Source organism: Ictalurus furcatus, chromosome 15 (genome assembly GCF_023375685.1).
Source record: "Ictalurus furcatus strain D&B chromosome 15, Billie_1.0, whole genome shotgun sequence".
Lineage (NCBI taxonomy): Eukaryota > Metazoa > Chordata > Actinopteri > Siluriformes > Ictaluridae > Ictalurus > Ictalurus furcatus.
The window spans coordinates 17,445,791-17,468,868 of NC_071269.1; the positions used below are offsets into that span (position 1 = coordinate 17,445,791).

Sequence of the window (23,078 nt, forward strand, 5' to 3'; positions counted from 1 at the left end):
GGATAGGGAAATAGATGCAGTATTTCAAAGTTTGTGACCCTCACCAGACCTAACGTTTTAACTCGAATAATAAATAGCAGGTTTGCGCAATGGTAATGGCTGTGCCACAGTAACACATGTGCTGCTTTGTCTTGTTGTGAGACTCTCTCTGACATCTTTGCATTAGCTGTACTCCCAGCCTTTTATTTCGGTTTGTTAGGAGGCAGCAGGTGGCAGGCGGGCGCTGGTGTGAGTTTGATGGTGAGGCTGTCTCCGTTGTGTTTTCATTAACGGTGTCAGGCCGGGCATCAGGATGCCCCCTCTGCTCGCTGTCTCACAGTGACCTTTGAATAAAGCGGCAGCTCCTCTGTCTTCTCTGCTATCTGGGCTTAGAAAGGAGCTGTCTGTCTCTCTTCCTGCACTTCTTCCACAAAAACCTATTATTTGCTTTTGCAGTCATTCTTTCCGCCATGTGCCAGCAGTGTTTGAGTCTCAGGAATCGGTTGAGCCAAGCAAACTTGTGCCCAGGTGGTGTGCAGCTCTCATCCAGCATCAAAGCTTCACGTCACTATCCGCCACACGTGAGGCCCAGCTGGCAGTGCTTGCAGCTGCACGAGTACTGAAACCATAACTTTTTGGCACTGAAGATGTGTTTGCCTGCTTTCTGTGGCGATTCAGTTTTTCTTTCTCAGTGATTTGATCATCGTTGTTGCCTTCAGGTTGTTTTTCATTGCACCTTGTACGAACCCACAAATATGCTGCATTATTGCGAGAATTGCATCTAAAATTGGTATATTCATCTGTCATCACTGTAGTTCAGATATAGGATACAGGTGGGTGGTGAGACAGACTGGATGTTTGCATCATCAGTTTTACTCTGGCTGTTGATGGACTACCCACTGGCCGCGTTATCCAACTGCTTACTAGAGATTATTTCCTTGCATTTTCTTTTGAATAATTCATTCATTCATCTGCAGTAGCCACTTTATCCTGGGTCATGGGTGCAGTGGCTCTAGGGGCTATCCTAGAAAAACTGATCGTGACGCTAGAATACACCCTTGTCTGGGACACCAATCCATTGGCTTGCCAATCCACCTACATGCATGTTTTTGGGGATTTGGACATGGGGAGAACATGAGAAACTCCAAACAGTCAGTAACCTGTGCTCAGGATTGAACCGGAAACCATCAAGCTGTGAGGCTTTTACCGTTTATTTCATTTCATAACATACATTTCAAACTTCCGAAAGTAAATATGAAGTGTATAGCTCAGTGCTCGTCAGTTTGAGTTATTTTGGCCCAATAGTTTAACATGTATCACGATCATCATTAGTTACCTGCTTAGCTACAACTATGAAAACATAAAAATAGAAAAGTAGCATTAAATGGCATCCTAGAGATTATTATTAAGAATGACTGGTCTGTCCCCCCCCCCCCCATTTTCTCTTAGATTTGATTGCTTGCCAATTCCCAGCCAGCTTTACCCATCATACGATAGCTATGAACTGTAGAGGGTGAAGGCTAACACATGCTTCGTCTGAGATACTTCAAACCAACCAACCAATCTTTTTATACTGCATCACAATGTAGCATAACACACTTGGAGGAAAGCGCTATCTACCCTCTTCCACATACATGAGCTCATACATGCCCATGATTGCCAAATGTCAAATTTTTGCTCCCTTGCTCCATTGTAGCATCATCAGGATTCAGACTCGTGCTCTCCTGACAATAAGGGAAAGTGTTTTCTGTTGTGCCACTCCGGAGTCACACCAGACTGTTTTCTTTTCTTTTCTTTTCTTTTCTTTTTTTTTTTTTTTTAGAAAAACATACAAATGATTATTATATAAATTACTTAATGCTGCATTTTGTTGTTCATTGTCCTTATTTGGAAACAATGTTGCATTGTGTTTCAGAGCTAAATTTTAAACATAATGACTATCAACAGGTTTTCCTGGTCTCCAAACAAAGCTGCTAAGAAATAAGCATCGATGTTGATCGGTATATCTGGGACGATGTGTTGGTTATAGGGATGAAAGGTATCGAGTGGTTTAGTGTGAGATTATGTAGATAGTCTCCAGTGCGTGATAATCACAGGCTGATGTCCTTAGCGGAGCTGTCTGTTCCACAGCGTGTGTTTAGATAGCTGACTCAGGCACTCGGGTGTTAGCATGAGCCCTGACACAGATTATGACCTTGGCTGCTGTATGGGGAAGGCCTCATTAGCGGCTCTACGCTTGCTGGGGCCACCCAGGAAAAAGCGTGCTAATTACCTTGCTAACAACGTCCTTGCTTAGTGAGCTTACAGCAGAACCTTGGCTTAAGGATAATAGCTTGCGTGAACAGCCAGGGCAAAGGCTGCTGCACATATTTTCTGTGGATTAATGCACTGCTGAAGGTGGAAGGATGTGGGGGATGCGGGGACCTATGTGCTGAGTAGCCCTTTAATATAAAGGTTAAATGTATGCATCAATCATTTACCAGGCAGAATGTCATCACTTTACAGACAAATAACTCCAGTTTTCAAAAGCTGAAAAAGTGTTTCAAGTAAACAAATTGGTTAATATTTGAAAAACACATACTGTAATTAGAGTTGCAAATGTTTGTTCACTGATGTGCTTTTTAAGGTGTTATTTTTTGCTGTAACAAGGCTTTTGCACATCAGTAGAAAAGTCAGATGTGCTGAACGGTTGCATTTGTATTTCTCTTCTGAAAATTTTTGAATACTGAAAATTCTTGCTTCAACCATCGTTGTAATGACCACAGCACATGATGACCTCAAATAAAACCATGGGTATTATATATTCGTATATACGTATAGTGCCTTGCACTAATATTGGCACCCTTGGTAAATATGAGCAAAGAAGGCTGTGAAAAATTGCCTTTATTGTTTAACCTTTTGATCACAAAATTCCAAAAAATACTCTGCTCTCATGGATATCAAACAACTGCAAACACAACACAGGTTTATCAAAAAATTTCTTTGTTAAATATGGGTGTGCAACAATTATTGGCACTTTTTTAGTCAATACTTTGTGCTACCTCTCTTTGCCAAGATAACAGCTCTGAGTCTTCTCCTATAATGCCTGATGAGGTTGGAGAATACATGGCAAGGGATCTGAGACCATTCCTCCATACAGAATCTCTCCAGATCCTTCAAATTTCAAGGTCCCCGCTTGTGGACTCTCCTCTTCAGTTCACCCCACAGGCTTTCAGTAGGTTTCAAGTCAGGGGACTGGGATGGCCACAGCAGGACCTTGATTTTGTTGTCAGTAAACCATTTTTGTGTTGATTTTGATGTACGAACATTGTCCTGCTGGAAGATCCAACCATGGCCCATTTTCCATATTCCTACCCCTCTGTGTGCGCTGAAACCACCTCTGGTGTTTATTGCCAAAAAGCTCTATTTTGGTTTCATCTGACCATAGAACCAGATCCCATTAGAAGTTCCAGTAGTGTCTGGCAAACTGAAGGTGCTTGAGTTTGTTTTTGGATGAGAGTGGAAGCTTTTTTCTTGAAACCCTTCCAAACAACTTGTGGTGATATAGGTTCAATTCAATTCAATTCAATTTTATTTGTATAGCGCTTTTTACAACGGTCATTGTCTCAAAGCAGCTTTACAGAAACATATAAACACAGGATACAGATTTTAAGTGTGTGAATTTATCCCAATTGAGCAAGCCGGTGGCGACAGTGGCGAGGAAAAACTCCCTAAGATGTTATGAGAAAGAAACCTTGAGAGGAACCAGACTCAGAAGGGAACCTGTCCTCATCGGGGTAACAACAGATAGTGTAAAAGCAAAGGAAAGTTCGTAGGTGACGTCGGATTGTAGTTTTGGAGACTTTCTGACCCCAGGACGCAACTAACTTCTGCAATTCTCCAGCTGTGATCCTTGGAGATTTTTTGGCCACTCGAACCATCCTCGTCACAGTGCGTTGAGACAATATAGACACATGTCCAATTCCAGGTTGATTCATAACATTTCCAGTTGACTGGAACTTCTTAATTATTGCCCTGATGGTGGAAATGGGCATGTTCAATGTTTGTGCTATTTTCTTATAGCCACTTCCCATTTTGTGAAGCTCAACAACCTTTTGCCGCACATCACAGCCATATTCCTTGGTCTTACCCATTGTGACGAATGACTAAGGGAATTTGGCCTACGTGTTACCTCATATTTGTACCCCTGTGAAACAGGAAGTCATGGTTGAACAATTTCCTGTTCTTAGTTACCCAGGTGTACTAAAAAAATGTAAAATATCAATGGGAATAGACTTCAAATATATTTTTCTCATATGAATTCAATAGGGTGCCAATAATTGTTTCACACCTATATTTAACAATTTTTTTTAAATAAACCTGTGTTGTGTTTGCAATTGTTTGATATCCATAAGAGCAGAGTATTTTTGTGTTTTTTTTTAACAGAAGATCAACAGGTTAAAACAATAAAGACAATTTTTCACAGCCTTCTTTGCTCATATTTACCAAGGGTGCCAATATTAGTGGAGGGCACTGTATATATAATCACTGATTTATGGAGATACATTTTTTTTTTTTAGATTAATTGATGAGGAGAAAATATTTTAATACTGATAAAGTGCCTGGAATGAGTATACATGATTTAGACCAGGGGTCTCCAACCTTTTTGTGAGCGAGGGCTCCCTGAAGGGATAAAATAGTCTAGAAGGCTACTTGTTCGATATACTCAAAAAATATATCATTTGTTATAAATATAATAAATATAAACGCAATGGTGCTTTTTTAAACTTTCAGTGAACATCATTATGTCAAAGGGATAATGAAATATCTTGATATCCTGGCATTAAAAAAATGTTAATGATTTCCCACAATCTGTTTTAATATTCTTTTTATTAAACAACCAATCCTGGAAAAAATCCAGGAAAATGTATTGAAATTTTGTGTTTGCCCTGAGTTGAACGTCAGAGAGTGCAGACGTGATTTGATCTCCGTTCTTGTGATCTTTAAACAGCGCATTTGCTATCACAGTCATTGCTCCCTTGACAATTTCACCATCCGAGAAGGATTTTTTGTGTTTTGTCAAAAAATGAGCAACCCTAAACGAAGCTTCGGTTGCAGCCTGTGCAACCGAACCGAACTGTGCAACCGACTCCGTAGCGGGTCTGGTTAAAAAAAAGATTGCTGCCTGCTTAATGTTGCTTTCAACTCGTTTACGTTTGCTTTTCTAAGTGATGTACCTGGTGGATAACTGCAACTGAACGTCTTGTGGATTGTGGTGAAATGTCTCTCTGCATTGTGCCTCTTGGATACGGCGATGCTAGCCCCACAGATGAGGAATAGACTTTTGCCTTCGACATTTGTGAAGAGAAAATCTGTCTCCCACTCCTCGTTAAAGTAATTAGTCTTTTTCTTTTTTGCAGGACCTGGTGCACTATCAGCCATAATTAATCCTTTGTTGTTTTTTTGGTAATAGTTGAGTTCACCTTAACAATAACATGGGTAAACTTCTAAATATGTACATTTTTAAATGATGATTTTATTTTGATGTTTTATTGATATATGAAATGTTAACACTTTTTCATTTTTTTGTAAGTATAAATAAATAAATAAATAACCCTAAAATCAATAATTAAAATTGAGCCTATTTATAGAACGCGCTTGGCAGGCAACTCACAGACTACATGCGGGCTACCAGGTGCTTGCAGGCAGCATGTTGGAGACCACTGATTTAAATAACTTCTTAGTTCAGTGATAACTTCAAAAAGATTACAAAGTTATAGGATAGGAGACTCCAATTTTCTAAATTATCTTCTGAAGACACTTGACATCCAATACTGTATAAAGTGTGTGAATGTTTTTTTTTCCAAGCTTTGTGTTCACAACAAAATCAAATGAACACAAGAACAATAATATTTTTCAGTTTCACCGTACTGTATCTCATTTGAAACACTTTGAAATAATCACAAAAAAATTTAACCCAATCCTAACCCAGTTATAACCAGTTAATAATAACCAATGTGTCATCATTGTTATTGTTCCCAAATATTAATTCGTTTCTATTTTTAAATCATAACTATAGTTTGCTTTATGCTAATGGAATTTCCATTCACACACTGGTCATTGTGGGAAACTGGCAGTGGCAGGTATGATCAGTAATGTTCTGAGCTCAAGCTGAAAGACGAGTGAATTGTCAGGCCAGCTTGGTGAATGAGAAGAAATTCCTTTTGCCTGTGGCATACTGTCTGTAGCCGTGCTGAAAGCGTGACAGGCTGACATTACGGGGGAGCAGCCTGTAATCTGAACACTGTAAAACTAGCATTTCAGCTGCCACAATCAGCGGGGCCACCGGCCTGCTACGGCAAAATGGTGGCGAGACGAGCCGCTGTAGCTGGCGACGGGTCGTTAAAATCGCTGCAGAGACCTCCCAAATCGTGAGCGTGGGCCTCAGCCTGGCAGGCGCTGAGAGATGTGAGTCTGATGGCTGGCTAAATTCTAATCGGCTATTCCACATTGTTATACTACATAAGGTGATCAGAGTTATAATCAGATTGCTTTGAAATACGCTCATGACATACTTCCTCTATCCTTCTCAATAGGTTCATTATTGGCCCAAGTGGAGTTAATAATGTGCTGGGTTAAGGAAGAGGACAAGAGAGGGAGGGGGGTAGATGGAAAAGTTCATATGTCTGATCTGTGTAGTGTATCGAATAAAAAAGAAAGTGCAATGAGTGACAGAAAAAAGCAGGGTTATGGGATTGGAAGGGGGGTCTGTCTTGTATTATTTACTGCAATTAGTCCGTCAATCATTAGCAGAAATTAAGCAGTTTGTTGAGTAAAGTCTCAGAAAAGTGCATTACTTTCCTATTAGTGTCATTAGTTTCACTGTAGTTATATTTAGACCAAGGGGTGTCAAACATACGGCTTGAGGGCAAGGACTGACCCAATAAAGGTTTTAATCTTACCCACCAATTGAGCTAAGAATCAATTTTCTAAGTTAACATTGTTTTGTGGACCATAATTGAATTGAATTGAAGATTTTAATAAAATAGCTGCGTTCTGTTATTCAATTAGCGGTCAAAATGGAGCAATAAACTCTACTGTAAGTAGCCACTGACAAAAAGTTATGTAATTCTGTATTAGCAAGCTAAAAATGTGATGTAATGAATTGCAGTCTGCTCGTCTGTTTTGTAGGTGATAAACTCATGCTCAATTGGTTTATGCATTCGGAACATACCATTCAAACAAACGCTGAAAAATGAACACATTTAAGTTTTGTTGTTCATGTGTTTGGTCGCTAAGCCCATTTTTTTCGGGCTGGCCGAATTTGAAATTGGACTAGGTGTAATGTGGCCTGTTACTTAAAATGAGTTTGAAACCCCTCATATACGTACCATAGATGTTGATGAAGACCTGATTAATATGATAGCATTTAAAGTGTTCCATTTGTACTATGCTAGCTAAAATCCCAAATTTTTCGGGTGCTGTAGTTATGTATAACTCTAGTAAACAGACATATGGTCTCATTGTGGCCTCTCTAACAATTCCTAAAAGCCATGTTCAACAGATATTTATACCCCTTGAGCCTGCTTCTTCTTCCTTGAGACTTCTATTCAAGTCTTATCAGTTTGCCTTTGTGCAATGACAGCTACCTCCGATGGTTTATCCTGGCTCACTGTCTGTGTCTCTTAATTCATTTCAGACGGGTGATACTAAAAACCATAATCACTTCATTTAAGCTCCTAAACTGCTTAGGAGCCCTGAATGTGTTTATTAGAACATCTTAAGGCTGAAGATGAGACAGGATGAGAGTTGAAATTGCTTGATGCAGGAACCTGTCATGGCTTATTATACACTTTAAATCCAAAAGACAACGGGCTGGCGGCAGGGACAGGGTTCTACTTGACGAGAGGAAGCCTGTTACGGATAACCTCAGCGCTCTGCAAGACCAGCACTAAGGCTTTGTGCGTCTGTGGTGTAGGTGTTTATAAAGTGTCTGTGGGTGTTGACTGTGGGATTGTTGTGATACTTTTTTATTAACTTTGTATATTGCTGCTGTAGATGAAGGTATGCTGAGTCTCATGTAAATGTTGTTTCGTTTATTACTTCAAGCTGGGTGGGTTGATCATGTATCTTGTAGCATGTTGAGACTTTGTAATAATTGAAAAGACAGCTGTAATGTAAGATGTTTAGACTTCCTTTTTGTGCCGTGCATGCTGTGAGTCATTTCTCCGTGTTGTTGTGGTTAGTTTCTGAGTGAAGTGTCGCTTTGTTATGTGTGAGATTAGAAATCCCCGCTGCTACTCACTGTCTCGTTCCCGCTTTCTCTTTTTCTTTATCTTTCTCAGCAGTCGTGACAGTGACCTCTCAACGATCATCTCCAATCTTCACCACACCCGACAGCACGGCATGCCTGAGGGCCAGCCCTGCTCTGACATCAGCCTCACCTCCACACACTCAGGTAAGACACACCTTGAGCTCAAAATTCTGTGAGCTCAGTCAATAACTACAGGTAGATCTGTCTCTGTCTCTCTCTTTAGTGAAAAGGTTTAACCTTCTCTGTTAATATAATGATTAAGCCTCTCCAATATCTGAATGTTAATTTGCTTAATTGGGCAATGTAAGCTCATTACTCATCCCAATTGTGTCCATCTTTAGACCATTAATTAATGCTATCTCCTATTTGTCTCCTCACATGGTTAAACAACCATGCTAAACAATGTGTTGTGTTTAAATCCTGTTTTTTCCTCCTGCTATACTGCTAAACTTTAAACTTACAACCACCTGTGGGTGGTTTTTAATGTGCATTATATTTCACTACTTTTTTCTATTCCTATAAAACATATTCATAACTAGGGGTGGAGAATATGGCAAAAAATATCATATCACTATACATTTATACATACTATTTAATGGTTGGCTAACAAACTGCTAGCAAAAGAAATAGCTATGAAAAGCTGATACTTTGGTGATACTTTTATTTAATGTCTAGAAAATTACAAATCTTTTTAATACTAAAAATTGTAAGTATTATTTTTGTATTTATAATATTTAAAAGTAACACTGTGTAATAAGAAGGAAAAAGATCTGAAACATTTGACAGTTTTAACGAGTCAGTATGAAATTCCACCCTCTTAAGTCTGCTGCTTCTCTTGCTTTCCTTGTTTTCCATGTATACTCATTTCCTTGTTTGTACTGAAAAATGTTTCAAATGTTATTTAAAAAAAAAGATAACACAATACTGGCAATATCTCAGAAAAGTGTATTGTGAGATAATTGATCACAATATTGATGTTATCTCCTTGTATTCCTAAATATTTGTGGTTAAATAATAACACAAAACAAAATCTTTAAAACTGATAGAACTCAACATTTACTTATACGAAAGGCAGAATATAAATCAATAATACTTAATAGCCTATGTCTTATAATACTGTCATTATGTCTTATTATGGCATTTTTCCAGTCTTGGCACAATGATTTATAGAGGATTATAGGGAAAGTTATCTTCATGGTCTGGAAGCAGGTTTAAATGCTGGATATTTCAAAAGACTACTTTTCCTTAAGTGTAATTATGAAAACTTTGTAGAATGTTATTTTAATTTTGTGCGCACTTTGGATTGTGCACTCTGGTCAAAACAAGAAATGAATTGCTAGTTCTTATTTTCTTTAAAGAAACAAGGTGGGGCTGAGAATCTTATTAAAATCTGAATTTGTACTCAGTATGTGACTAGCGGTGTTGCATCATAAAATATAAGAGCCTATCATATTCTAATATGCAAAATCTTGGGGGTGGGGGCTGGATTTGGATGTATAGGTCTGAGTCATGATTTGTTGAGGGAAAAATTTTTATAAACTTCTGTCCCTTTTTGTGTTTTCATGTCTGTTAAGAACCCAGCCCAATCGCTTCTTTAAGGCCCGTTCACACCCACCGGTCCGTTTTTCGATGTGTTTTTTTTGGCTTCACACCCACACGTAAAACGCGGGCGACGCGCTGAATGAAAGTGCAAATTCACTTCCTGACAGTAGATGGTGTTTATTGAAAAGCAGAAATACCCCACTACACAAGGTGGCGCTGCACAACTTTCCGTTTCTGACATACGCTTATCACTGAAAAGAAGAAGAGAGCCAGTATATATGTCTTTGCTAAAAGCCATTCACACACTTTTTGCGAACGGGCTAACTGAAAATGGATGTTATGTATGGTAATGTACGGTATTTGGTGAATTGGCCATTGCAACAAATACTTCTTTAAAGCTCAGTCCTTAAAGTTCTAATTTTAAAACAATATACTCTTTTTAAATAATTAATGATTTGAATTATATCAAAATCACAGCAATAGCATTCACATACTTATTTTTTTTTGGAGGGGAGGGATTGGGTATGAGGCAACTATTGTTGTGCTCAAAAATGTTAATGTTCCTGCAAATTAATAAAATGTTGAATATGAATAGTCTTGTTTTGTAGTCAATATGATAATACAACGACGCAATAATGGGGCAGATAGCTATTTGAATAAGAAGTGAAGAATACTTATATATATATGTATATATGCCAGGTGCAAAATAAATACAATGGACTATCAATCAGTGGATTATCATTTGCATATTTACAGGGAAGAGACAAAGAACCAAACAGTCCTATTTAGTGTAGAAAGCAACACTGAAATAATTAAATATATGCTTGCATTTCAGTGTCGTTCAAAAAATAGCCACAACATAATAAATGAGTCATGAAGTTCTCATCAATTAAGTTAAAGGTACTTGCAATTACACACACACACACACACACACACACACACACACATATATATATATATATATATATATATATATATATATATATATATATATGTGTGTGTGTGTGTGTGTGTGTGTGTATATATATATATATATATATACATACACATACATGCATACGTATATATATATATATATATATATATATATATATATATATATATATATATATATATATATATATATATAAAGAGAGAGAGAGAGAGAGAGAGCGCTCTCTTCATTGCTCTCTGCGCTCCTCTTTCTTTCTTTATTCTTGTAGTCGCTGTTGTGTTTATCATAAAGCTCTCGGCGACACCAGCAGCTCAACATTCAACTTGCTCTTTTTCGGCTTCTTCTCCGACTTCTTCTTCGGCTTCTTCTTTGTCAGCAAGTCAGTTTTGTACTTGAACGCCACCAAGTCGTAGTTTTATGTAAATTCAGCGGCTCCGGGCACATCACATTGGTCGGCCAACTTTTAAAACGGACACGCGCCTTTTACGCGTGGGTGTGAACACTCCCATTGACAGCCGTTTGGGCGTTAAACGGACCATTTAACGCGCTGCGAAAAACATCCTGGTGTGATGGTGTGAACAGGCCTTTAATCTTGTCTGCAAGTGAAATAGAGCTTTGTCCCTGGGTCAGGTCAAGGGTCAGATGAGGGCAGGTCAGGACAGTGGGAGAGGAGCCTAAAGCCAAGTTCACACTACACGACTTTCAGCGTCGGCAGATCGCTGTGCTGTTCATACTACACGACTTGCTTTCTTGTAAACGGCCACAAGTCGTTGTGGTGTTCACACTACGTGATTGCTCAGCGACAGGGGGTCACACGCTACACAATCTGACAACTATGTCACCTGACAACTGTATCTGGTGTCCAAACTACATTTTGTCACGAACACATGCAAGAAGTGACACAGTTATTTGACTCGAAAACCACTCGCAAAACAAGCGGTGTGAGCTGTTTGCGTGATGATTTGTGCTGAAGAAACCCCAAAAAGGAAATGACAAAGAAAGTGGGTAAAAGAGTGTCTTTTTTTGAACGTTAAAAAGTTAAAAAGTATAGTTTCTCCCTTTTATGTTTCTGCCATAGGTTTCAAGGGTTTCCCTTCCTCACGGTGACCACACCGTGATCGCTGAAATCACTGACAGTGATTTCACATCACAGGTGACACTTTTCATATCACAGGATGTGGAGTCAGCTCCAGATATTTAGCATGATATACTCCAAAACAGACAATTACAAAGATTTTACAAAATTTTTACAAAAATTTATAAGATTTTGAATACTCTTCATCGGCGTAGATGTGGGTTAATAATTTGGCGTATGTAACAAATGCGTCTCCGCTGGTCGTAGTAGTGATGCAGTAAATCTACACTTTGCTGGAGAAGCGGCAATAAAGTCAAAATCTTGAGCAGCACAAACACAGTCCTGTACTCTGCCATTGTAATTGTGAATGTCTCGCGCATTGTATTGAAGTACTTGTGCGCATGCCTATGGACTGAACACGTAATACACGTGTGCATGACATCATCGTTTTCACAGATTAATTTTTGCACGTTTACACAGAGACGATAACAGTATCGTTTTCAAACCCATTTTCAAAAGTTTGTGTTCATGCCCCAAAACGCTGTTGTCGTGTAAACAAACAGCCAAACTGCAGAAAAAGTTTTCCATTTTTAGTTGAAAACATTGTTGTGTAAACGGCCTCTAAGAAGTGATGATGTCAACAATTACGATACATAGACACAGAAAAAATGACATCTGGCTGCCAGATAATAAATGCTTATTCTGTGTCTCAACTATTAATTTGTTCTTAGTCGTAAATATTAGTTCCGGGTCTGTTAGTGTTGAAAACAGAATTGTATTGCCACGTAGGTGTTAAGGTTAGCGCTACAAATGTTAATATTGTCCTACTAATAGGATCAAAGGAGGCCCAAGTGTTCATTTTCCATGCTAAACTGGGAGACTCCAGTGGCTTTAAAAAAAATTCTTTGTTTCTTTCACACAGTCTATTTCACTTCCTTTCAAGTCTGACTTGCCGTGGGTATGCGGTTACGGAACCAGGGAGACGGAGAGAGAGGGGGAGAAGGAGGGGGAAGAAAATAAAGCCAGGTTGGAGTCCTGCGTGGTGTCAGGGGAGAGCAGACAGCGGCAGAGTCGTGCAAGACAGGCGGAGAAAGGGGGGGGGATTTAGGGGGATTGGTTGGCCGCCGCCACGGAGAGGGCCGTTAATTAAATCTGAGGGTCAGACAGGAGAGCCAACCTAGGCGTCAGTCCCATTCAGCCAGCGACGGAGCTTCGGCGGCACTCTCTCTCCTCCTCCTCTTTCTATCCCTCCGGCCGACCCGGTGAGGGGGAGGAGGAGCAAGTGAGGGGGAGGGCAGGGGCGCCAGCAGATCGTCTGGCTCCCTGTGTAGACTCCTAAACATTGCTTTGCGGTCAAACTAGTGCACCCGTAATAGGCATATAAGGTGTTGTACTTTTTTTTTCTTTTTTTTTTTTGCTAAAATCTGGGTGTGTGCGCGCGAGAGAGGAGACCCAAATAATGAAATTTGTTTGTATTATCAACATTTGTGTTTTCTCTATTGATTACTCTTTGGGCTACTTAAATATATTTCCATGTTTTTTCTTATCATATATTGTTGGTATAATTTTCTTTTTCCCCCCATATCCGTGTTGCTTTTGTGTTTTTTTTTTCTTTTCCATTTATTCTCTCTCTCTCTCTCTCTCTCTCTCTCACTCTTTCTGTCTGTACTCCCCTGAGGCTCTCAGCGGGTGAGCGGCAGTTGAGGGAGGTGGCGTTGCATCTTCTGGGCTAGCGAAAGAGCTACGCAGTTGTCTACCCCCCCCCATCACACACATGCGGTGCCCCCTCCCCCCACAGCCAATCAATGGTAGCCTTTCAAGCCCCGGCCAAGGCCCACAAACAGGGGGATCAATAAGTTATTAGCACCATTCTGTCAGATGTAATGTGGAGATTGATTGGAGGCCGTGGCTTCGCCGCATCACCCGCCACTTCCCCTGCCTGATAAAGATGACAGATTAAGGGAATAAGGAAGGGGAATTAAGGAGTCTGGCCTGCCCGACCTGTCACTGACCACAGCTAGACAGAGGAGGAGAGAGGCAAAAGGGGAAAGGGGAGTAAAACAGGCCACCCCCTTCTCAAATAAATCCCTCCTTCTTCTTTATGTCTCTCTCCTTTTCTCACATCCTCTTACTTTCCTGCACTTTTCTTTCATTGAATTGGGACTGAAGTTAAGTGTGGTTAAGAGCAGCAGTAGAGACTGTGCTATGGTGCCTGTAAAGAGAGGCTGATTATCCCAAGCACAGAGAGAAAGAAAGCAAGGGAGAGAGAAACACAGAGAGGGCCTATTATATTTTCTATAGGCTTTGAGCAGAGCAGTACAGGAGCCCAGGCTGGCAGCAGTGTGGAACTAGGCAATGCCAGTCCTCCCCGTTTGGTGCTAAATCTGAGCATCACAGTGTTAAGAAGCAACATTTAATTGGTCTTAAAGGCTTTCTGCCTTTAGATCTCTGGCCCTCAGGCAGCGGCAGGCAGACATTACTAAATCCCTCTTTCCCTAGCCTCTCCTCTCCTCTGCTCTCCTCTCCTCTCCTCTCCTCTCTGCAGGCTGAATGATCTTGGGGCTTACTATATAACTACTGCTGCAATTTTTCTGCTTAGTTTACTTCTAACGTTTTTGTTCTAGAGGTGCTGGACTACTCAGTCTTTTGCTTTTAATTTGTGTATGAGTGGCAACCTGGGAAAACCTCTCCCGTGGTGAAATTTTGACATTTTTACTATATATAGTTCTTAAAACCACGGTCTTTACTGAATTGAAATGTTACCCTTTTGTATGCATTTGTACTATAAATAAAGTAATAACATTTTTAAATCTAATTGCCCCCAAAATTGAAAAGGCAAAAATACTAAGGAGCGCAGGAGCATCACAGACATTTTGACAGCTGGTATCTGATTACAAACCTGACTGATTATGTCTCATGTTCATTTTGATATAGCATGTACCTAGCCAACCTAGTCTTTCATCTTTTTTCCCCCCCTGTTTGCCAGAATTTAGTCACAGCAACATCTGATGTGTTTTCCCAGACTGTCACACATATGGCTTATTGCGTTTTAGTACAGACATGTGGCTCTTACGTCTCATTACGTCTCAGATAAACATTATATTAGGATATAACACATAGCTTCCCAGCCCTGGCCCTGATATATTCACTGTTAGTGAATTACCTTCTCTAACACACCCACATTAGGGCTGTTAATTACCTGATTAGTTTAATCAATTGTGTTGGGAGCAGGGAAAATTCTTATATGGAGAATCTTATGTTCAGAAAATGTGCAGAACAGGGGTACTCCAGGTCTAGGGTTGGGAACCTATGATGAAACATAATATTATATTATCATGCGTAAGAATAAATAAATAAAAATAAAAAAGGCCACTAGCTAGATAAAGTTAGCTACATAGTAAAATAAATATACGAAGTGAATGTACTCATAGACAACCTTAAGTGAATCATAATCTATCCAAAACACTAAACAACAGTATAGTGCTACCTATACTACATTTAGTGCATTTGTATCCCAAATAAAACAGCCTCCTAATCTATGTTCATACAGAAAAGTGATAAATAATCATTGCGAAATTGGTAGAATATAGTTGCAGGATTGTTTTTTTTTTCTTTTTGTTTTTTTTTTTTTTACACTTTTGTTGCTTCATAAAAAAACAAAAAAAAAAGGCAGTACTGAACAAACCGGTAAGCTCAGACTGAAATTCTCAGACACATTGTGGAAAAAAAGCTTCAGCAACTGCTATCTGATGTCTGTATCCTTTGGAAGGCTATGCAAAGATACAATTCCTTTCCGACAGCCAAGAAAAAAAAATTCCCCACAGCTTCTGGTCTAGTAGATCTACTACAGACTGCAGTACCAGCACTCGTCCTCAACTGATAGATCAAGCTGTTGTATGCTGAAGAAATGGCCATATGTAAATATACTGTAGGCGGACGTATGCAGATGTATCCATGGTAGTGACATCATAACTATGAGGAATTCAAACTGGCCTATTTTTGGCATCTTAGTTTCATCATATTGACTGTGTGGACCGGAGAGGAACGATATATTTTGAAACCGTAACAGTTATTATATAGCATGGCAATGTCTTTTATATGAAGAAAAAAAAAAAAACCCTAAGAAAACCACAGTTAAAATAATGGGGGACAGAGGAAGGGAGACAGTGGGAGAGTTTGCACTGAGTAGGGAATTGAATTTTTCTCAAAGGAACAGAAGAAGCAGTGTGTGAGTGAACGCTGTTGCCCGCCTCCAAGTCTCCGTACAGAATAAGGTCCTCTTCCTCTGCATGCCGTCCCTCCAGTCTTTGCTTTGTTGAGTGCATTATGTGAACGAAGGCCAAGTGCTAAAAGCAGAGGGAGCGTGCTGTGGAGCCCGGCTTCCTCCGCTTGTCTTGTGTCGGTGCCATGGGCACGCTGCGCTGTTTCAACCTTTGGCTTCGGCCCTTCTCAAAGCCAGCCAAACTTCTATCTCTGTAGTGTCTTTGGCTCTAGTTAAATTTATCTATAAATATTTACTTTTACCCTTTGCACAGCAGGATATACACCAGCCTGGATATACCCACTAAGTTGTCAGAGCATTCAGTATACTGATCTCGTAAATAATAAGCGAACAATTTGCATATATACTGATGGTATGTGACTCCTTTCAAGTCCTTTTTACCCTTATGTGCATGGTGTTCACGCTTAATTCAAGGTTTAAATATATACAATGTAAGTCACCTCCAAACCACTCCAGTGTTATATACACACCATTACCTTTAGTTTATTACTTCAGTATCCCAATCTAACATGGATGACAGTGACAAGTGCAGCACATGTATCATTCTGTTTTTGTTTTTTTTGTATATAAAGTGCATACATGAATTACAGAAAAAAGAAAAAGATTATATTTTCAATTGTACTGTCAAATAGACATTTAATAATAATAAAAAAAACCCCACCTTTTTATACTTATTCTTAGTAAATGACTTTACAAACACATTACAAGTAGTAATGTTTTTACCCCCATTTTACCCCATGGATGCCTGCTAACGTCACTTACGTTTAGTGATGTAGAATAGGGTCCAAATTAATCGGAAATTGCATGCAGTTATACATATCGTGATACGTTTCTTTATGCTGATATGTTATAATCATTTGTGCATGAAAGGATTAATAGAGAATTCCGCCAGATAAAAAAAGAAGGCAAAATCCGTCTCGTCATGTGGCACTAAAAGTTCAGCGGAGCTAAACCTTATGCAAATGAATGCTTTGCTCTTTTGATCCTAAGTATTGTACAATGGTGCTCCTAACTGAATTATTTAAAACGATATCTAAGCATTATTACAGAATTTATGATGACACACTGGCACATTGGGGTAGCAATGATATCTTACAACAGTAAGGTCTGAGGTTGGATCCTGAGCTCTGGTTATTTACGTTGTGGAGTTTAACATTGCGAAAAAAGGTCGGTGTGGTGTTGTGAGATAGATTGAGGTCTACTGATGAGACTAGCTAAGTAGGTTAAGTAGAAGCTAGCTAAGTAACTAGAAAAGTAGCTACTGATTAGTAATACAGGAAAATAATCAGTGGCAGAGTGGTGTGATGTGGCTTGACATGAAGCAGAGGGCTGTTACCACTCAAAGTTTATTATTTTCCAATAGCACATTTTATTCATTTTATACCTCAGTTATTTGCCAATGAGTGAATGACATGTTCAGTGCTTTTTAACCATTTGTAGTTACATTCCCAACATTTCTGCTTTCTTTGACTTGAATTTAAACACACACACACACACACACACACACACACACACACAGCTTGTCATGTTACTGAGAGTCCTCTGTCCTTACTGACTTACCCTTCCATAAGCATCTCCTTACAGAAACCTTCTACAGTCATACTCTTTTCTTTGTTAAATAACCAGTCCCTCCAGAAATAAACACAAAATCAAGGAAGCTTGCCATTTTTCAAAATTAGTGCAGCTTTTCCGCAGATCTGCGATGTGACATCATCACAACGTGCATTCAACTCTTCGGTTCACGTGCGTCAAGCATGAGTACAGCTAAAAGGTCTCATTTAACAACAAACATCACTGTGAAAGACTGTGCAAAACAATTTCATGCAATTGCAATTTCTCCAATTCAAGTAGTTTTTCACAAAAAAAGCACAAAAAACTCACAAAAAAGCACTAATATTTTTTAAAAAGCCGCAGTAATTTCAAGCATTTTTTGGTCGCAACAATCACAATAAAAACCCCAAAACACTGTGAAATCCTGTATGGACTCAATTACACAGTTTTTAATCAATTTATCATTGAGCTTAGATTATGTGGCGTGTCCACCATACAAGTCAATGTGAACAAGATGTTACTATAGAAATGGTAACATATTAGAACAAGCGAGTTAATACAAACCCGTGATTTGAATTACAGCCAGAACTACTGTCAGAACTGCAGTTATAGAAAATAAATCAACATCTTAATTTAATAACATTAAATTAAAGTTGTCAGATTATTAGGTTTTCTGATCTAGTAACTAATAAACCGGGAACTCAAACTTAGTAAACATATTCATATTTTTTTGAATTTTATTTATCATATTTATCATATTTAACATATTTATCGTTTTGAATTTTAATATGTTAGCCTTGTGTCTAGCTTGTTGGAGAGATTCTGTACCGAATGTTTTATGCAAGGCTGCATAAGAATGCAATGAGTGGTGGATATGGATGAGATTGGATGGCTCTGCTCCGAGCTTAGGCCAATGCCCTTTTTGTCAAGCGGAGAGATTGAGGAGGCACAGGGCTCTGGCTGGGTGGAGAAGAGGTCTGATAAGGAGAGGAGCGACAGCGATGAAGATAGCACTGCAAAGCCCAATGGGAAAAACAGAGTTAGGAGTTTAGAGTCGGAGGGAAAAAGACAGGGAAGGAGAGCACACATACTCAGCCCATTGACTAGTAATCTTTGGTAATAACACCATAAAGCATTGCACTGTTTCTGCAAGCCTGTGCTTCTTGATATGCTAAAAGTTCCTCTCGTTGCACCCACTCGTCTCATTTGCACCCACTCTGTCAGAGGTTGCTCTTTTGTTGGGTTCATTGTAAACAGTACTGCTCGACGACACAGTTTTGTAAAATGGAAATAAAAATATCGATCTTCTGCGAGCAAAATAGTAGAGGGCAAACGATGCGTTCAAGGATGGAATGGGAAGGACTGTTGGAGATTCAGAGAGGTGGAAAAAGGGAGTGATGTGACTAAAGCACAGAAGAGAGGCCTATTAAAAAGCCCTCGCTCTCTAGAAGAGGATAGGCCACCTTCCATCTCAGGAAACACATCAAATGCCATCATTAGTGCAACGCGCTCCTTGCAAAGCCTCCCAGACCTTGCACTTCCACTCCAAAAGTCCTTTCATGCATGGCCTTGCTTCTTTTTTTCTCTCTCTCTGTCTCTCTCCTTTTATTCCTCTTATTCAGACACTCTTATCAGAGGGAGAGAGAGAGCAGTGACCAGTGTTTGGCACCAATAGTGAAGTGCCATGAACTGCGGTCTGTGTATATGTGTAAAAGTGTGTGTGGCCTTTGGATAACAGAAGTATTGCAGTCCAGTGTGTTTATGTGTTGTTGCCCTTTAAGGATCTAGTCTTATTTAAGTCTGCTTTAAGTGTGAACAGCCAGGTGGATGCAGAGCCTGCATCTGTGGTGCTTCATTAGATCTGATGAGGCTAGTTTGTCGCAACATTTCTATTATTAACGTAAGACGATGAAAGCCCAAAAGAGAAAGAGAGGAAGAAGTATCTGCAGCTTGAGCTGAGGAGAGAGAGAGAGAGAAAGAGAGAGAGAAAGTGCAATGACAAACGGTCTCTTCCTTCCTGCGTGCATGCAGCACCACGCTCTCAGCAGCCCCTGCCAGCATGATTAGCAGGATATTGATTTGAGATGCGCTCTTGGGGGAGGAGGGTGCTGTAATCGTACACTAGACATGAGCAACGAGCTGCGCTGGGCTCGAGCAGACAGCCTCAGGACTCCAACACAAAGGGTGTGAGAGAGAGAAAGAGGAAGAGGGAGAGAAGGCGTAAACAGAAAAAGAGAGCAGAGAAAGTTAAGGGAGAGAGGCGGAGGAAGGGAGATTAGCCTAAGATGTGAGGTTTATATGGGCTGTAAACAGAGTGAGTCTGAAAAACTAGAATAAGGATTTCCACAAAGTGTTTTGATGTCTGATTTTCCCCCTTCCTGTTTGTTTGTGTGTGTTTTTTTTTTAGTCTGTGCACTACTTTTAGACCAGGTTTAGGTTGTGTAAACCTAGGAGAGACGTAGAGATCAAGGGTGAAAGAGAGGGAGACATAGAAAGAGTGCGCGTGAGAGAGGAGGGAGTGTGTTTGTGCGAGACAGAAGGAGAGTGCAAGTGACAGAAAGAGAAACCGAATCTCTGCGCGCGTTGGTAAGAGACAGATTTGTCGTCGGCGCTGGCACAGGGCCCTCTCATCTCTGGCAGAGCCGTGGCAGCTTCTCGTCTCGCCCACAGCTCCAGCATGTACTCAGGTAGCTAGTGTGCTAGCTAGCGAGGCAGCCTTGCTCTATTTCCCCTGGGCTCGGTGCTGAACTCCTCCGCTCTGCTCCTCTCTTCCAGATGACGTTCTAAGCAAGAAGAGAGCCTATTCCCCGAGCAGCAGCAGCGAGTGCCCGTCTGACAGCAAAAAGTCCCGCAGTGTGTCTCCCAAAGGTAAGCGCCTCAAAGGCAAACCTGTGTGTGTGTGTGTATGTGTGTGTGTGTGTTTGAGTGTGAGATCGAGGAGGTGGTGCGATGTAATCAGAGCTGTTTAACCTTACATTGAGGAGAGGGAGTCGGTGGGATGGAGTGACACAGGAGAAGAGGAGTAGCCATGGCACAGAGTTACACACCTCCGCCTCTTGGACTTCACCCAATTATATACGCACAAGTTCATACAAACAAACTTACATTTCTTCTCACTTTCTCTGTGTTTTCTCGAGCACATTTTGTCCACGTGTGGAGTCTGAAAGGGTCATTATGTAAGAGATAGTTGTTAAAGGGAGGGCTCGAAGCATTTGTAAATAGGTTGAATAATAAACACTAAAAGCTAGCTAATTCACAAAAAACAGGATTTCTGTGTGAGATCTCGCAAATTCCATTACTTTAAATCTAAATCATTTCAGATATCATTCTAACGACCCATAATGTTTCTGATAATAAGAATTATGCCATATTACATGTGTTGGTAGGGCTGGGCGATATATCGATATAATATCAATATCATGATAAATGATTATGCGATACACTTATATATGAGATGTAATTGGTTTGGTGATTTAGTTTTTACGTTTTGAATAATTACAAATTAAGTGGTACTGAATGGATGCTGTCGATTTGACATATTTTCTTTAAAACTTGATCTATTTTGGTTTATTTTACTACTGTTTTGCAGACTGTTTGTTAGCTAAATTATATATCGTGATACGCATCATGCATCGTAGAAATATCCACAAGTATGATATGATATTTTTGTCATGTCGCACAGCCCTGTGTGTAGGTCTTGCTTGTTTTGAGTGTAGTGTGCTTGACTTTTGGCACTCCTACAACTCTTCACCTATTTTAGGTATAGATTGTAGGCCTGTCTGAATTTTTTCCGTACTCGTCATGTAGCACACTTTAATGGGTGTCATATGCGGTGTAGTGTGGACCCTCAACACATTCCCTCTAGAGTTCACGACATTATTACCCATAGTGTATTGTAAATCAAGAAATGAAGTGTACAACTGAAGTAGCACAACGCATAGTATTTTTTGTCCTCAAAATTTTTATTTAAGTATAAACAATGACATCATACAATGACATTTTGGCGGACTTAGTTTTTTTTTCTCCACCTGGGTAATTTTGCAAGGACCTTAGCTACATAATGAGTATGTAACTGAAAATACCCTGTACTCCCTCTCTCTATTCCTTCCAAAAAAATCTGTCACGAATGCCATGTATGCTTCAGTTGGATGCTAACATTCAGTATTCCAAGAGTTTCCAGAGTTTTCTACGAGTTGGACATACGGATAATAGTTCCATTTAAATAACAAGAGTTTCATAGAAATGTTTTGCCTAGTTTTCTTTTCACAAAATAAATGTTCACGGTTAAGAAATGGTATGGTCCATTGTAGGGGTGTTTGAAAGTGTAATTTATGGTTATCTCTGTAGATTCTGATTTTATCCTAGTGTTGTTTTGAAGCAGGATGTTCAATAACAAGGATGTTATCAGGCTAGTGTAACCTCACTGTTGTTGATTACTACAATTCACCCTTTTGGTAGAGGCCAAGATCCCCCGCGATCTGCGATGAATCAGCATCAATAATACTGAATTTCCTTTGTTCTCTACCCAAACTAACCTTTTGCCATTGGACTAGTCAGCACACATGGAGCAGTGACAGCCCTGACATTATGTTTTCTGTCTCTCCAACAACAGGTGTTCTGTTGCAAATAAACCATATTTTCCATAAAAGCAACATGTTGCTGATCTTTACTGCAGAGTTCTTGGGGGATCTCCCCAGCGAGAAATCAGCAATCTAACAGTGTTCCTTTCTAAGATGACTGGGGAAACATATTTGATTGCTTATTATTAAACTTATTTAGTACATGTCATTTTTAGGAACCACCTCATAGAGTTCTTAATTAGGGGGTCAAACAAAAATGTGTATTTAAACATACTCAACTTGACAGGATGTGGTTTGTGTGGATCGTTAATACTGACAATCACTTTTAACACACTCGTATTTTCATGGTTTCCGTTTGTATATTTGTAAGCATCAATGAATTGGTTTGCTTTAATATATCTTGTCATAGTACCACTAGCCAACTTACTGTTGTAGATGTTCTGATTGTTTATGCCACAGCAGGTCATGATGATGTGTTTCACACTCTCAAGTCAGTGTTGTCGGAGTTCGGTCAGGTGTCTCACTCACTGCTACCCTATATAATACAGAGTAATCTATATACCAGGGTTATGCAACTACAATTTATAAAGGTTTAGTTAGCTCACATTCCTTGCATACAAAAGTCAGAATAAGCATCTAACATGACTAAATGGTGGTCGTTTAACATAATCTTTTTAAATGTTTAAGGTGGTTATATTTTATTTTTGTAGTGGTGCTTCATGTAACCACTTTTGACTCTGAACAGTCACGTCTTACAGTTAAGATTAACAGTTAAGATTACATCGAATCTTGAACGGCAAGGAGCAAGGAATAAACACAAACTTCTTGATCCAATTGTCTTT

The 23,078-nt window shown here is 39.6% G+C and overlaps 1 protein-coding gene across 5 annotated transcripts in view; it reads left to right on the forward strand.

Moving 5' to 3' along the window:
- The window catches only part of samd11 (sterile alpha motif domain containing 11), a 65,391-nt gene that overhangs the window by 20,633 nt on the left and 21,680 nt on the right, over positions 1-23,078 (forward strand). For 4 of the 5 annotated variants that reach the window (XM_053642804.1, XM_053642805.1, XM_053642806.1 and 1 more), the window contains exons 4-5: positions 8,304-8,416; positions 20,432-20,524. In XM_053642804.1, coding sequence (XP_053498779.1) covers positions 8,304-8,416; positions 20,432-20,524 — 206 coding nt within the window. The remainder of the gene's footprint in view (positions 1-8,303; positions 8,417-20,431; positions 20,525-23,078) is intronic. The other variant, XM_053642802.1, reaches the window with a different exon arrangement.